Source organism: Cetorhinus maximus, chromosome 1, assembly GCF_964194155.1.
Source record: "Cetorhinus maximus chromosome 1, sCetMax3.hap1.1, whole genome shotgun sequence".
Classification (NCBI taxonomy): domain Eukaryota; kingdom Metazoa; phylum Chordata; class Chondrichthyes; order Lamniformes; family Cetorhinidae; genus Cetorhinus; species Cetorhinus maximus.
The window spans coordinates 29,633,893-29,649,743 of record NC_135879.1 but is presented as its reverse complement, the minus strand read 5'-3'; the positions used below and the strand labels follow the sequence as shown (position 1 = coordinate 29,649,743).

At 44.4% G+C, this 15,851-nt stretch overlaps 1 protein-coding gene across 8 annotated transcripts in view; it reads left to right on the top strand.

The window, feature by feature from the left end:
- The window catches only part of inpp4b (inositol polyphosphate-4-phosphatase type II B), a 915,802-nt gene that overhangs the window by 810,237 nt on the left and 89,714 nt on the right, over window positions 1-15,851 (top strand). For all 8 annotated transcript variants that reach the window (XM_078539235.1, XM_078539226.1, XM_078539244.1 and 5 more), the window contains 2 exons: window positions 829-961; window positions 11,975-12,115. In XM_078539235.1, the coding sequence (XP_078395361.1) occupies window positions 829-961; window positions 11,975-12,115 (274 nt within the window). The remainder of the gene's footprint in view (window positions 1-828; window positions 962-11,974; window positions 12,116-15,851) is intronic.

Here is a 15,851-nt window from a genome sequence, read left to right as displayed (position 1 = left end):
AAACAAGTGATTTGTAAAATGAGCTCTTTCACAACTAACTTGCACAGGAGCTCTGAGACTGACAAAGCGTCTAATAATAAAGCGTCTAAGAGTTTAAGAGTCAACAAACATTGTTCACGTTAATGATGGGGAGTTGGGTTTGAAATGCCTCAAATATCGTAATTCTTTGTAGAGGTGGTGAAATATGAGTCAGGGACATCAGATATCAGAGGCAGATTACTCACGCCTTCCATTGTCATCATCTTCTTGAGATCCCTGCCTGAAGGCAAGGTCCTTGGTAATTATTCTTCTAACCGTGGCAAAGTGGCATGATTTTTTTACTACTGGTAGGGCAAGGAGGCATGCCCCAAGCCTACCTCAGCTGGAACAAGGGTTGAACCCCGTGCTGTTGACGTTAATCTGATTCACATACTAGCTACCTAGCCAACCGAGCAGCGCTTGGGCTAGATGATAATGTTGACAGTTTGCCAATCTGCTAATAACCACAAATTGGCTTTGGAAAACTTTTCCTGATTGAGCCTCACTAAGTACATAACCTTGTCAATACTTGGCTATTTTCAGAGTATTTCGATCTATTTTGACCAGACTGGAGCAGGGCGCTGCCTGCTGTTACCTCATAGGATATACCATTGGGTTATTTTACAATTCAGCCAAGCCGGAGCCAATGTAGGGGATAAGGCTGAAAAGGCTGTGTGATGAGTCTATTTAACTTTATTTTCAGACAATATTGCCAATTGCTATTTATTTAACAGAGCGTTTCACCATACAACTCTATAGGATTTGTAGGAAAGCTGCTGACATTTAAAGTGTGTCTGTTCTAACCTTCAGGTGAAGAGATTGGAATGCTAGAGGACATGTCAGTTGCAATAATAGATTTACAGAAAGTGGCATTCAAAGTTGTTGAAGCACAGTCAGAGGAGAGTGCCAGTGCCAACCTTTGTCCTATTGTGACTGGAATCCGGTAAGCAGAATTTTTCAGAACTGTAACAAATAGTTGCATAATTGTGTTACCATCTAATCGTGTCAGATTTTAGTGTCTATTACTACGCTGCAACATTTTACAATTGTTGCAATATCAAAATGCACTTTAATCAGAGTTAAATCTGAGTAAAGGTCATTGATTTGAGACAAATATGTGCGTAATAAATTGCGAAGGTGATTAGGATGTTGGGCTCACTTGGAAGCAGATTGTGAGGAGACATGGGCATGAAACTATTTCATGTCATGTGCTTTCTTTGGAATTGGATCAGCATTCCTAAAATATGCTGGTTATCCAGACCGATGAACCTGCTGCTGGGATAAGGAAACTTGTTTTGCAGGATAAATTTTGGAAGCTGGCTCAAGCACCTGCTGGTATTTAAGAGCCTACACTAAAGTTCCTAATTTTTCATCTGAAATTGGTCAAGTCTGCATCAGTAATATAAGGTTAATATTGCTGTTTTTACTCAATTTGGATGGGAATTGAATGATGTAAATAATCCCACTGACCAAATTTGTGTGACCGTTTTAACCCGATGTTTGTAATTCACTTAACTTGTTGAATCCAAAGGCTTCCTGCAAATATACTGGCCTCCCTGAAGAAGCACTTGAACAGCTGACAGGAATTTGAGGCAGCAATTTAACAACTGCATTCTCACCTGCAAGGCTAGGGAAAAAGAGGTTTCAACTTGCCAATATTAATCTGAAAAGTAAAGCATTCTCAACCATGCAGTTCCACATTGACAGATACTAAAAACCATGCTGGATGATTTGAGGCAAAGGGAAGCTCCCTTTTTTGCACTGATGGTCAGAAAAGAGAGGTCCAACATGTGGCAGTTGATTGCTGACAAGTCAATTGGACCCTTGATGCCAAACCTGAGGAAAACTGTCGAGGTGAGGTTACCCTAGCTTCCTATACCAAGTAGCTTCTCAAAATATGCTGCAAAGCATCTCTTCATAAGCTGTTAATCTTTAATTTTACTGTTCCCAAAGCACTCGGACAATGCTATAGCTCTTTTAAAGGAATAGCCAATAGCAGGGCATAATTTCAAGCTGCAATTTACCATAGAAACTGTAGTTACAGTGAAATGTTAAAGGGTCTTTGCACAATAAATCATTTCAGTACAACTTATTTGCATGATCCAAATGCACTTACACAAACCAAGATGAACTGCAAGATTGTACTTTGCATGGAATTGCATGTACTTCTTTAAACAAGCCGTGTCTGAACACAATTATTCGGCTTGCAGGGCAAGGTAGCTCAAAACAGAAAGGAATAAACTTGAACAGGGTGAGGATCCATAAATTCCAACTCCATAACTATCTTTAAAGAGAACAGACTGAACTTGATTTGCTTGGAGAAATATAAAGTTTAGAGGGTAATTAACCAGTGAGGAGGACGCAAATAGGCTGCAGAGAGATACAGATGGGTTGGGTGAATGGGCAAGAAGATGGCAGTTGGAGTACAATGTGGTGAGGTCTGAAGTTATCCACTTTAGTGGGAAAAATAAAAAAAGACAATTTTTTTTGTATAGTGGAAGACTGAGAAATGTTGGTATTCAGAGGGATGCATGGGTCCAGAAAGTCAGCAAGAAATTATAGGAAGGTACCTGGTATTTTAGCTTTTGTTACAAAGGGATTGGAGTATAAGAGTAAAGAAGTCTTACTCCAATTATACAGGGCATGAGGTCACGCTTAGAGTACTGTGTACAGTTTTGGTCACCCTGCCTAAGGAAGGGCATACTTACCATAGAAAGAGTGCAACAAACACTTATTAGACTGGCTCCTGAGATGAAGGGATTATTCCATGAGGAGACATTGAGTAGACTTATATTCCTTGGAGTTTAGAAGAATGAGATCTAATTGATACATATAACATTCTTAAGGGGCTTGGCGTGGTAGATGCTGAGAAAATGATTTCACTGGCTAGGGAATCTAAAATATGAGATCATAGTCTCAGAATAAGGAATCAGTCATTTAGGACTGAAGTTAGGAGAAATTTCTTCACTGAAAGGATTATGAATCTTTGAAATTCTCTATACCGGAGAGCCGTAGGTGCTCAGTTGTTGAGTATCTTTAACACAGTGGTGGATAGATTTTTGAGTACTAAAGGAATTAAGGGTGTGTGTGGATAGCAGGAGAATGTGGAGTTGGGGTAGAAGAGGTGGAGCAGACTTGAAGGGCCATGTGGTTTTCTCCCACTCCTCTGTCTTATGTTCTTATAGACAGAGAAGGGGAGAGTGAAGCTGAGACCTTCCAGATGCTCTTGTGTTCTTTCTCACAGACATGCATATAATCATGTCTCATAGTAAATTGCAATACAAGCAATGTTTTGAGGTGTAATTTACAGTCAGCATTATGAAACATGTTCACAGGAAAGTACAAGATCAGAAAAATCCATCTGGCCAGTACAAAAATTAACAACCCTCAGTTACCCACTCACTGAAATATCTGTGTAATTCTCCCTTAAATTTTCCCACACAGCCCATTTCAACGAAGCAGTTGAATGCATAATTCTGTGTAGCTATATCTAAACTGTGCACTATCCCCTTTTTTAAGCTTGAACCTAATCTTCTGGTTCTAGAGTCTGTAGTAATCTTAAAATATTAAACTGTAGTTATATATTTATTTCCAAACAAATCACAGAACTCTGTGTTATTCTTACCAATTGTGACAAGTACCAGTGCAGCTGCACCCACTTGGCATAATGAAGCAAGTTAGCTCAGGCAGAATCAGAGTGCTGGGATAAGAAGGACCAAGAAACTGGGTCGCAGGATCTACTTGCTTTGTTCCTAGTCACACTGCCAATGTATATTTGGATCTCACAGGAACTGCATGTAAAAGAAGATTCTGTTCCCACAGGATTGTGTATGGAATTCACTTGAATCTGTGACTCACTAGCATCTTCTCAACGGTAATTAGGGATGGGCAGCAAATGCTGACCTTGGCAGTGATGCCCACATCCCATGGAAGAATTTTTTAAAAAGAGGCTATTTGGCTCATTGTTCCTGTGCAGGCCAAAAAAGATCTATCAAGCCTAATCGCTTGGTCTATAGCCCTGCATATTACAGCACTTTAACTGCATGCCAAGTATTTTTTAAATGCAAGGTGTATTTTTGCCTTTATCACCCTTTCATGTACAAATCTGCACTTTTTTCCCCCAAATACAAAAATGAATATAAAAGCATTCCATTTGTTACAGGTGTGTATTTTTGACTGTTCACTAATGCTAGTTATTGTTCCACATTGCTCTACATTATTGGCTATGTTTTTGAATGTTCTGCTGGAATGAATGTCCTTAAAGTTACTTCTACTCATTCGAGGTTGTGAGCATTGCTGACAATGCCATCATTTATTGCCCATCCATGATTGCTCTTGAGAAGGTGATGGTGAGCTGCCTTCTTGAATCACTTAGGTCCATGTGGCTAGGTGCACCCACAGTGCTGTTGGGAAGGAAATTCCAGGATTTTGATCCAGCAACACTGAAGGAATAACGATATAGTTCCAGGTCAAGCTGGTCTGTGATTTGGAGGCAAACTTGCAGCTGGTGGTGTCGCCCTGCATCTCCTGCCCTATCCTTCCAGGTGGTAGAAGTCCTGCCCTATCCTTCTAGGTGGTAGAAGTTACAGGTTGGAAGGTGCTATTGAAGGAACCATGGCAAAGTGCTGCAGCAAATCTTGTATATGGTACATGCTGCTGTCCATACGCGCCACTGGTGGAAGGAGTGAATGGATAAAGTGGTGGACGAGGTGCTGATCAACCAGGCTGCTTTGTCCTGGATGGCGTCAGGGGTTTCTTGAATGTTTTGTTGGAACTGCACTAATTCAGGCAAGTGGAAAGTATTCCATTACAGTCATGACTTGTGTCTCATAGATGGTGGACAGGCTTTGGGGAATTAGGAGATGAATTGTTCACTGCAGAATTCCCAGTCCCTGCCCTGCTCTTGGTATTTATATGGCTACTCCAGTTCAGTTTCTGGTCAGTGATAAACCCCAGGATGTTGATGCCGGGGCACTCAGCGAAGGCAATTCCATTGAACTTCAAAGAGAGATGGTTAGATTCTCTCTTTTTGGAGATGACCATTGCCTGCCACTTGTGTTCATGACTTTTACTTGCCATTTATCAGCCTACACTTAACTGTTGTCCAGGTCTTGCTGCATGTAGACATTGACTGCTTCAATATTTGAGGAGTAACTGAACACTGTAAAATCATCAGCAAATGTCCCCATTTCTAAGCTTATGTTGGAGAGGTCCTGCGCAATATCCTGGGGCTGAGTTCATTGGCCTCCAACAGCCACAACCATTTTCCTTCGTGCTAGATATGACTCCAACTAGTGGGGAGTTTTCCTCTGATTCAATCGGAGTTCAATTTTGCAAGAGCTCCTTGATGCCACACTCCGTCAAATGTTACCTTAATATCAAGGGCTATCGACTGCCCTTACCTCTTGAATTCAGCTCTTCTGTCATGTTTGGATCAAGGCCGTAAAAGAGGTCAGGAGCTGATCAAGGGGCCCTGGCAGAACCCAATCTGAACATTGATGAGCAGGTTATTGCTAAGTAAACGCTGCTTGATAGCATTGTTGATGACACTGTCCACAATTTGCTGATGATTGAGAGTAGACTGATGATGGTAATTGACTGGATTGAATTTGCCCTGCTTTTTGTGAATGGGACATAACTGAGTACTTCCACATTGTTGGGTAGATGCCAGTGTTGTAGGAGTACTAGAACACCTTGGCTGGGGACACAGTAAGTTCTGGAGCATAAAACTTCAGTACCACAGCCAGGATGTTGTCAGGACCCATAGTCTTTGCTGTATCCAGTGCCTTCAGCCATTTCTTGATACCATGTGGAGTGAATTGAATTGGATGAAGACTGGCATCGTTGCTGCTGAGGACCTCAAGAGGAAGCTGAGTTGGATCATCCACGCAGCACTTCTGACTGAAGACGGTGCAAATTATTTTTTCACTGACCTGTTGTGCTCTGCCATCACTGGGGATGGGGGAATTTTATGAGCCTCCCCTTCTGGTTAATTATTTAACTGTCCACCAGCATGCTTGGATTGGTAGAAATGCAGAGCTTTGATCTGATTGGTTGTAGGATCACTGTGCTTTATCTATCGCATGCTGCTTTCCCGTTTGGCATGTTGTAGTCCAGTCTTGTAATTTCACCAGCTGTGCACATCATTTTTAGTTACGCTGGTTCTGTTCCTGGCATGCTCTGCTTCTCATTGAATCACGGTTGGTCCCTGGCTAGATTGTAATGGTAGAGTGGGGGATATGTTGGACTATGAGATTAGATTGTGGTTGAATACAATTCTGTTGCTGGGCCCAAAGTACCCCATGGATGTCCAGTTTTAAGCTGCTGGCTCTTTCCTGAATCTAACCCATTTAGAATAGTGGTTGTGCCACACAACGTGACGGGGGCGGGGGGTGTCCTCAGTGTAAGGATAGGGCTTCGTCTCCACAAGGACTGTGCGGTAATCACTCCTACCAAAACTGTCATGAATAGATGCATCTGCAACAGGGAGATTGGCGAGGATGAGGTTATGTTGGTTCTCCTGTCACAGGCCCAGTCTGGCAGATAAATCCTTCAGAACTCAGCTAGCTTGGTCAGTAGTGGTGCTACTCAGCCATTTTTGATGATGGAGATTGGAAGTCTCCCTCCCAGAGTACATCCTGTGCCTTTCCTACCCTCATTACTTCTCCAAATGGTGTTCAGCATGGAGGCGTATTGATTCATCAGCTGAGGGTGGGTGGTAGGTGGGAATCAGCATGAGGTTTTCTTGCCCATATTTGATCTAATGCCATGAGACTTCAATGTTGAGTACTTCCACAGTCCTCTATCCTGACTGTATACCGATGTGCTGCCACATCTAGTGGGTGTGTCCTGCTGGTGGGACAGGATATAGCCAGGAAAGGTGATGGAGGAGTTTGAGACATTGGCTGTGAGACAAGGCGAATATGACTATATCAGGCTGTTGCTTGACTAGTCTGTGGGACACCTCTCCGAATTTCGGCGCAAGTCCCCAAATGTAAGTGAGGAGGATTTTACAGGGTCAATTGGGCAGGATGTGCTTCTGTCATTTCTGGTGCCTAGGTTAATGGTGAGTGGTCCATCCAGTTTTGTTCTTATTTTACTTTACAGTAGCAATTTGATGCAACTGAGTGGCTTGCTCAGCCATTTCAGAGGACAGTTAAGAGTCAATCACATTGTTGTGGATCTGGAGTCACAGGTAGGCTAGACCAGGTCCGGACAGCAGATTTCCTTCCCTGAAGGATGTTAGTGAACCAGGTGGGTTTTTAATGACAATCCGGTGATTTCATGATGGTCATTACTGACATTACCTTTTTATTCCAGGTTAATTAATTAATAGAATTTAAATTCCTGAAGCTGCCACAATGCGGTTTGAGTTTGTGTCGCTGGAGCATTAGTCTAGGCCTTTGGATCACTAATCCTGCAACCATTATGGTACCATCCCATAATGTCATCATTCATGTTCCCATCACAGTACACTATGTTCTAAGGGCCCTCACACTTCATTGCAATAATACTGTGAATTACAATACCATTTCTCTGTCAACATCAAAAAATTGTTCAATTTCTTCTAAGAATGCACTATATTAAGATGTGGTCTGTGGCATTATCATGGAGTTTATGGTAAATTGCTAGCAATCCAGTAGTTTGCATATTAGGATATGAAGATGTTTCATCATTGACCAGCTGTTTTGTGGTTTGTACCCATGATTCCTCGAGTGATGATTTCCTGCTATTGACCACACTGTTGCCCAAGGCGCTGAGTAGAAAATCGGTGTTTGCTCAAACAGATTAAGGGTGGAATTGTCCAGTCCCGTTGGCAGCAGGTAGGTGGAGAAAATATGGCACCAAGGCCAAATATTGGTTTAACGCTGTCGTGAAGCCAGTTTGTGATTACCCGTGCCATCTGTCAATGGCAGGCTGCTTTTCCTGCTGCCGCACATTGGGAATTATAAGCCCTGCTCACCGGAATCATTCCCCCAAGTCAAATTTACTACCCACATTGGCGTGACTTCAGAATGGCGTGCTTCACTGCCTTTAAAGGGGTGCATTTGGTAACCTGAACTTCGATAGAAAACCTGAGGTGAATGCATACAACCTTGCGCAGTGCTTGCGAGCATCATCCATAGGACACCAAGGAAGAGGTGCCATGCATTCAAGGCGGGGATGAGAGGGATAGTTGTGCAAATCACTTTCTTCCAGCTGGCTTTCAGTGCGGTAGTGGGACAAGGGCTCCAGTGCGGTTGAGGCTGGGGTTCAGGGGCAAGGCAGCACAGACTGAAGGAAGTAGACAAGCACATGCCTTGGGGGTGGGGTGGGGGGGTGGAGAGGGAAGTGGCCACGCACTTGAAAAAGCTTGTTAAAAGTGAGCATTCTTCTGTAGCTGAGACCATTCAGCTGCAGCTCCATTGACATGCTTGGAGTCGGGTATCTGAAGCATTGCTGCCCACTCAAGCAATACAAAAGCATGAATATACCACCAAATGCTCCAGAACCTTTCACCCCTTGGGCACAGACTACAAATGTGTGTTTTCAGGGACAGCAGAACAATTAACTGACTGGGCAAGCTGTACCATCCCCTTGCGAAAGGTGGCCATAGTACAGTCACTGGTGGAGGCACTCACAATCCCTTGCAATGTCTTTATTAAGGTTTGGACCAGTATCTATCATGGTTCAAGCTAACAGTGCAGCCTTGCAGTGTGGGTTAGGAGAATGCCTGCGACTGAGCTGAGAGCACAGCATGCAGCCCAGAGGCCGAAGCTGCCGTCAATAGGTTAAGTGGAGTGGGGCAGAGGTGGGTGGGGTTTCAGACAGCCATGAAGCATACTACACATTGACCATCCAAGTGGTGTCTACGTCTTGGTGCTCCCCCAACATCCAATGCGGGGGTGGAGGCACCGTGCTGACGGCTATGCCCTGTCTGTGATTACATTGGCAGGCGTTCTCTGGAGGGCTGAGACCTGGAGGGCCCTAGCCTGCTTTGGGTGTCCTCCTGTGGACCATCTGCACCCTCCTCAGCCTGTTGAGTTGGAGGTCCCTGGCGGGGGGGGTTACAGGAAGAGGGGATTTGGATCGGCGGACATTCCTGGAGTCACCTGGATGGATGGCCCCGGGGTGTTAAGCTGCTGGTGGTCCTCCCTATGGGTGCCCGATGCCTCCTCGTTGATTCCTTGAGGAGAAAGGGAAGCTGGAGTGAGATCAAGCTGCCCTGCACCCCTCTCGTGTTGACACTGTTGGAGGCCAACTACAGCGTCAGCGATGGAGTTCAGCCCACGCAGCAGTGCAGGACTAATGTTCAGGACCAAGGTCTCCATGGTGGCCATCATCCTCCCAGTGTTGACTTTGGTGCGTTGGCAAACCGGCACTATCACCTCAGACTGAAGGCAGACGGACTCCTCCATTGTGCCTTGCAATCTGGGGGGTGCAGCAGACGTCCCTTCCTGATGTTCCCGAGCTTGCCCTTGCAGCTCCAGCAACTGAGGTATGACTGACTCCAGAGGCTTGTCATCTGACTCGGACTCGACAGATTTCTGGCCTCCAGCAGTCTTCTGAGTGCCGGAAACCTGGGAAGTTCCTTGCTCCACCTGCTGTGGATCAGACAGTGTGATGTGCCCACTAGATTGTGACCCCGAGGTTACTCTAGAATTAGGTCCCACCGTGGTGCATGTCTCTGCGCTGGTGGAGGTTCTGGGTGAGCGTCGCAATGGGTCTTCAATTAGGGTGTCATCAGATTCTCCTTCTGAGGTGTCTTCAGGGCTTGAGTCGAGGACCTGGCTCGTGGACTCCCTCGGCTGCTTCCCAGGTGCACCTGTGAAAGCAAGGAGAAGTAGCTAATGCATGGCAGGTGACTGTGGAACAGGGGAACTCATTCACAGTATGGTTGTCTGATGGATGTTGCACTGCTGGATTCTCACTTGCTTGTGCACCGCCGGCCTCACCGTCAGCCCAGGAATGGTCCAGATCATCGCCAGCCAGCTGGATTGCTCTATTCTCAAAGTCTGTGAGGACCTTGATGTTGGGCATTCCTCCACCAGTCTGGACCTCTCCCTTTTGTTGTGTGCCAGCTTGTCCTGCATGAATATAGATGGAGAGAGTGTAAGCAGGATGCCTGCCAGGCCAGATGAGAAGGATGCCTGGCATGTGTGGGTGGTGAGTGATGTCATGGATGGGATGAGGACACGATCTGCATGGCAGATGAAGGTGTGTGTAAGAGAGTGAATGGTGATGCCCCTTGAACTGGCAGTGAGTGAGGGCCCCGTGGATGTGTGATGGGTTTGTGAGTGTGTGAATTGAGAGTGATGAGAAGAGTGACTTACCCTGGTGGAACGGAGGAGATCATTCATCCTCTTCCTGCACTGGGTGGCTGTCCTCTTTTGCAGGGTGTTGGCGCTGACCACTGCTGCCACCACCTCCCATGCTGGATTTGTCACTTTGCTTGCTGGTCTTCACCTATGTCGGGCCTCCACTGCATCCAATAGGTGCCTGATGGAGGCGTCGCTAAATTTGGGGGCAGTATGTTTCCTCCTTTTGGCAGCGATGACTTTGCAACAGCTTTCGATCCCTTAAAGAGTGCAACCTCTGTGCAAGGCAACCTTTTAAATATGACACCTGGATTAGTGAAGGCCTGAGGTGATGGTGGGGCAGGCAAATCAGAGGCCGTCCGCCAGCAATCCAGCGTGTTTCCTGTGAATTCATCATTTATGAGGCAGGACACACCAGGAAGGGGACCATATAGCATAAAAAGCTGCCATTGTGACCGGCGAATAAAACCACTTTCTTCACGCCCGCTACCGCACTTAGTGCAAACTTGGGATGATTTCTCCTTAAGTGTACATTCAGGGGTAAGCCATGCATCTCTTAGCAACAGCAGATGCTTGGGAACAAGTTGCCTTTATACCCTCTCTGAATAATGCGTTGCTTTGGACAGAGAAACTAAAGTTTGAAGGTTTTGTGATTTTTTTAACTTAAGAAGGAAACAATCTTTTGTTGCTCAATGGGTTGCTGAAAGGTCACATGTTACATCTTAAAATTAATTTATGTAAAGTTCCTTGAGAGCTAAAATGATTAAACCAGTATTGCCTGTTAAGCTGCTGTGTGTAGGTTTTCAAAGCACCTTGTATACCTTGTACCTACTTTTACAGTTGTTGATGTGCTGCTACAAATCTAAATGCAACATATTAATTCCTTAGATATTTTTTGAGAGATGGAAGATTGATTCTAACCCCAGTTGAGAACAGTATGTGGTGTTGGTGGGGTGGGGATTGGTCAAGTTTTCTCAATGACTCAAGGTCACTCCATTATATCTTCACTAATTTTCAAGTCAGCCAAGGCTCCTGCTAAAGCCAGTTGAGGGCTTAATTGAAAGTGAGAGTCAGGGCCCCATCAGCCCTATAACACTGTTTATACTGGAGCTTGGGGAGGAGTGTACCTGGTAGCGTACCACTAGAGAAACTTGGTGGGAGGCAACAAGGTGGCTAGAAAAGGTCAGAGAATGTGGAGTTCCTTTAATTTTTGGAAGTATTCCTTTTGAAGCTGGAAGAGCTGGAGTGCTCCTCGAGGGCCCCACGAGGAATTCCTGGACCACCTTGACCTTTTCGTTCTCAGCCCCAAACCGCCTTGGTTCTGCAAATCCCTTCCCCACCCACCCCACTCTCAATACTCTCATATTCTTGGGACCACCCCAATTCCTGCTCCCACACTCCAACACTCACATAATTCCTAACTGCCTCAGGCGAGGGATAGATGTGCATTATTAAAATGAGACCTACAATTAACAGCAGCCTGGGCCTTACTTCTCTCCCGATGTTTGGGGACAGTGCCTGCTTCAGGGTCCCCACACACTGATCCCACCCAGAGTTACAATCCATCCCATAGTTTGGCATGGCAGAACCTCTAGATCAGATACTGTTTTAAAAATCTGTGTTCTATTCACTTCTCTCTTTTGTTGGATTTGTTGCAGGGATTTTTACACAGTGGAGGTACAGCTTCCCAGTAAATTGTTTGAGGTTTTGCCACAGGAGATTAAAGATGGAAAGCTACTGCGTGTGCATCCAGTTTTTTTTAACATCGGAATAAATGAACAACAAACTCTGGCAGAGAGGTATATACATATTATTTTGTTCTTAAAACGTTTACTCAGTTGTGTACAGAGCTGTCTTCCAAGGAACTTAATCTGAACAAAAACAAAAATAGCTGGAAAAACTCAGCAGGTCTGACAGCATCTGCGGAGAGGAACACAGTTAACATTTCGAGTCTGTATGACTCTTCATCAGAACTAAGGAAAAGCAGAAATGAGATGAAATATAAGCTGGTTGAAGGGGGTGGAACAGGTAGAGCTGGATAGAGTGCCAGTGATAGGTGGAGGCAAAGAAGAGATTGCCAAAGATGTCATAGACAAAAGGACAAAGGGGTGTTGACGGTGGTGATATTAGCTATGGAATGTGCTAATGTCCTTTTGTCTATGGCATCTTTGGCAATCTCTTCTTTGCTTCCACCTATCACTGGCCCTCTATCCAGCTCTACCTGTCCCACCCCCCTCAACCAGGTAATATTTCATCTCATTTCTATTTTTCCTTAGTTCTGATGAAGAGTCATACGGACTCGAAACGTTAACTGTATCCCTTTCCGCAGATGCTGTCAGACCTGCTGAGTTTTTCCAGCTATTTTTGTTTTTGTTTCAGATTTCCAGCATCCGCAGTATTTTGCTTTTATCTTAATCTGAACAAAGTTATGTCTGCTGTTCGGTGAGAAGTTGGGTAATTGTTGTTTGATTGAAGGTTTACCAACTTGGCAGAGCAAATCTGCAATCATAGGCCAAGTTAGATAGCTTACTTATTTCTACATTATTGGTTTTCCTCGGCATTTTAAACACCTGAACCAAGTGTCCACTCAACCTGTCTCTTAATTCCCCCAGTAAAAACAAATTTGGGTGCAACAACAAATGAACTGGGCCACAGAGTCTAAGATGATCATAGGTCTATGTGCAGGTAGCTTTCTCAGCCAGTGCAGTGATACCAATTGAATTGAAGGGTGGAAAAGATGAGTCAGATTTTCCGCTCCTACAGTAATCCAAGCATGGAAAATATGCTGCATCTCAGAGTTTCCATCGAGTTGACTTAAAATAGCACATTCGTTCCCTATTGGGAGGGGGCGGGGGGGGGGGTGGGCGCGGGGAGAAACTCCTCATTCCAACAGTTTATAGCAAAAGAGGACTCGTTCATTGTTAAGCATTGGGCTGGATTTTACGTCCACAAATTGGGCCCCTTCCATGCAGCAATAATGCATGGTAATGCAGCAAAAGAGCAGACGAAAAGGCCTGTCACTGGGACCCCCCACCACCCCCCCAGCCCCCGCCCCACCGTGCAAGCATAAAATACGGCACGATGACATTGGGTTGGCAACGTGAAATCATCACGCCAGTCTCTGAAATTACCAAAGGTTGAGGGGCCTGGAGATTGGCAGTCTGCCTGCCATTTTGAAATTAATAATTAACAAGCTATTGAGCTTGTTAACGACCCACTTGTCTGAAGCTTTTCATTGCCTGTTGCATTTTTCAGCTGCCAGCCCATAAAAATATTTGGGAACGATTTATGGCAGTTACGGTAATGCAGCAAAAGAGCAGACGAAAAGGCCTGTCACTGGGACCATGGCTGAATGCAGAATGCAGCAGCAGATCCTGCTGGTGAAGGTGGCAGTGCTGACTTCCAGTGAACCACAGAGACCAAAGATTAGGTGGAATAGCTCCATTCTATCATCTACTTTAGAGATACATTTTTAATTGGAAAAACTCAGCAGGTCTGGCAGCATCGGCGGAGAAGAAAAGAGTTGACGTTTCGAGTCCTCATGACCCTTCAACAGAACTGAGTAATATTAGGAGAGGGGTGAAATATATTTTTCATATTTCACCCCCCTCCTAATATTACTCAGTTCTGTTGAAGAGTCATGAGGACTCGAAACGTCAACTCTTTTCTTCTCCGCCGATGCTGCCAGACCTGCTGAGTTTTTCCTGGTAATTCTGTTTTAGTTTTGGATTTCCAGCATCCGCAGTAGTTTTTTGTTTTTATACATTTTTAATTGTTCAGAGCTCATTGTAGGATAGGTCAGGAAGATGCTACATTACAGAGCATTTATTAACTAGTGAAAAGTACTGTGGGATGCGCTGTACTAGAAATCTGAAATAAAAAGAGTGTTGGAGGTACTAAGCAGATACTGTCAGACCTGCTCAGTATTTCCAGCATTTTCTGTTTTATTTAATAACCACTGTTTGGTTCTCTATTCATTGTTGGCAGTCACATCCTCTTTAGTTTTTATAGTGTATGGATTACTTCAGTGTAAATCAAACTGAAACAAACAATTCTGTTCTGTTGAAGGGTCATTCGGACCCAAAACGTTAACTGTGCTCCTCTCCGCAGATGGTGCCAGACCTGCTGAGTATTTTTGTTTTTGTTTTGGATTTACAACATCCGCAGTTTTTTGCTAGAAACAAACAATGTCGTTTCCAGAAGGATTTGTATTTCTGAGTGCCCAGATTTAATTGTGCTGTCAACCAATATTAAATCGACTAGCTGGGGTTTCCTTTTTCCTGGAGGAAGGAAATGTGCATCACCCAAGCTGATGTTTCCTCAGCTCAAGCCAAATATCAAGCCTGGAAAGTGTTTGTTGTGAAATACATAATGCTTTCTAGTTTCATTCCATACTTTCTCACCTCCCTTTCAAAACTGCCATCATCGCCGCCTTCCACAGAAAAAACATGCTCAATTTATTTGTCCTTGCAAGCTACTAGTCCAACTAACCCTTTCTTCTGCAAAATCCTTGAACATGTTGCCACCTGATCAAGTTTGTGCCTATCTTTCCTGCAACTCCATGTTTGAATCTAAATTCCAATTTTTGAACTTCAGGCAAGAGGGTGGAGTTGAAATCAAAGATTCGCCATGATTTATTTGAACAGTAGAGTAGAGGAGTGGTATGCCTATTCCTGCTCCTGTGTCTTCTGTACCATTATGTTAATTGGGACAGATTAAGAACCAATATAACAGCTCAAAATTGGAGATCTATGAGGCACTCTGGACCATCAGCAGCAGTAGAATTGTATTTCACGCAACTTGTAACATCATGACTCGGATAATCACTCACTCGGATAACACGTCACCATCAAGCCAGATGACCAAACTTGGTTCAACGAAGAGCGCCTAAAAGCATGCCAGGAGCAGAACCAGGCATACCAGAAAATGAGGTGTCAACTTGACGAAGCTAAACACAGGATTACATACATTCTAAATAATGAAAGCAGCATGCTGTAGGCAGAGCTAAATGATTCCAGAGTCAATGGACCAGGTCAAAACTGATCACATTTAATCATGAATGGCAGTGGACAATTAAGCAACTAACAGTGGAGGTGGCTCCACAAATACCCCCATCCTCAATGATGGCAGACCTGGAGCATGAGTATAAAAGACAAGCCCTGGGCACTCGCAGCCAACTTCAGCCAGAAGTGATAAGCACTTGATCCTCCTGAGGTTCCCACCATCATCAGCTTTCAGCTAATTTGATTCAATCCATGAGACATCTAGAAAGAACTAACCGCATCGCACACAGTAATAATCACATAAGTCTCCGGACAACATTCTGGCTGTAGTGTTGAAGATCTCTGCTCCAGGACTAGCCACACCTCAATCAAACTCTTTTAGCAAGAGCATAAAACCAACAATATGGAAAATTGCCCAGCTTTGACCTATCCATAAAAAGCAGGATAAATCCAACCTGACCAACTATTGTCCGACCAGCCTGCTTTCAATCATCAGCCAAAGGATGGAAGAAATCATCAAAAATGCCATCTA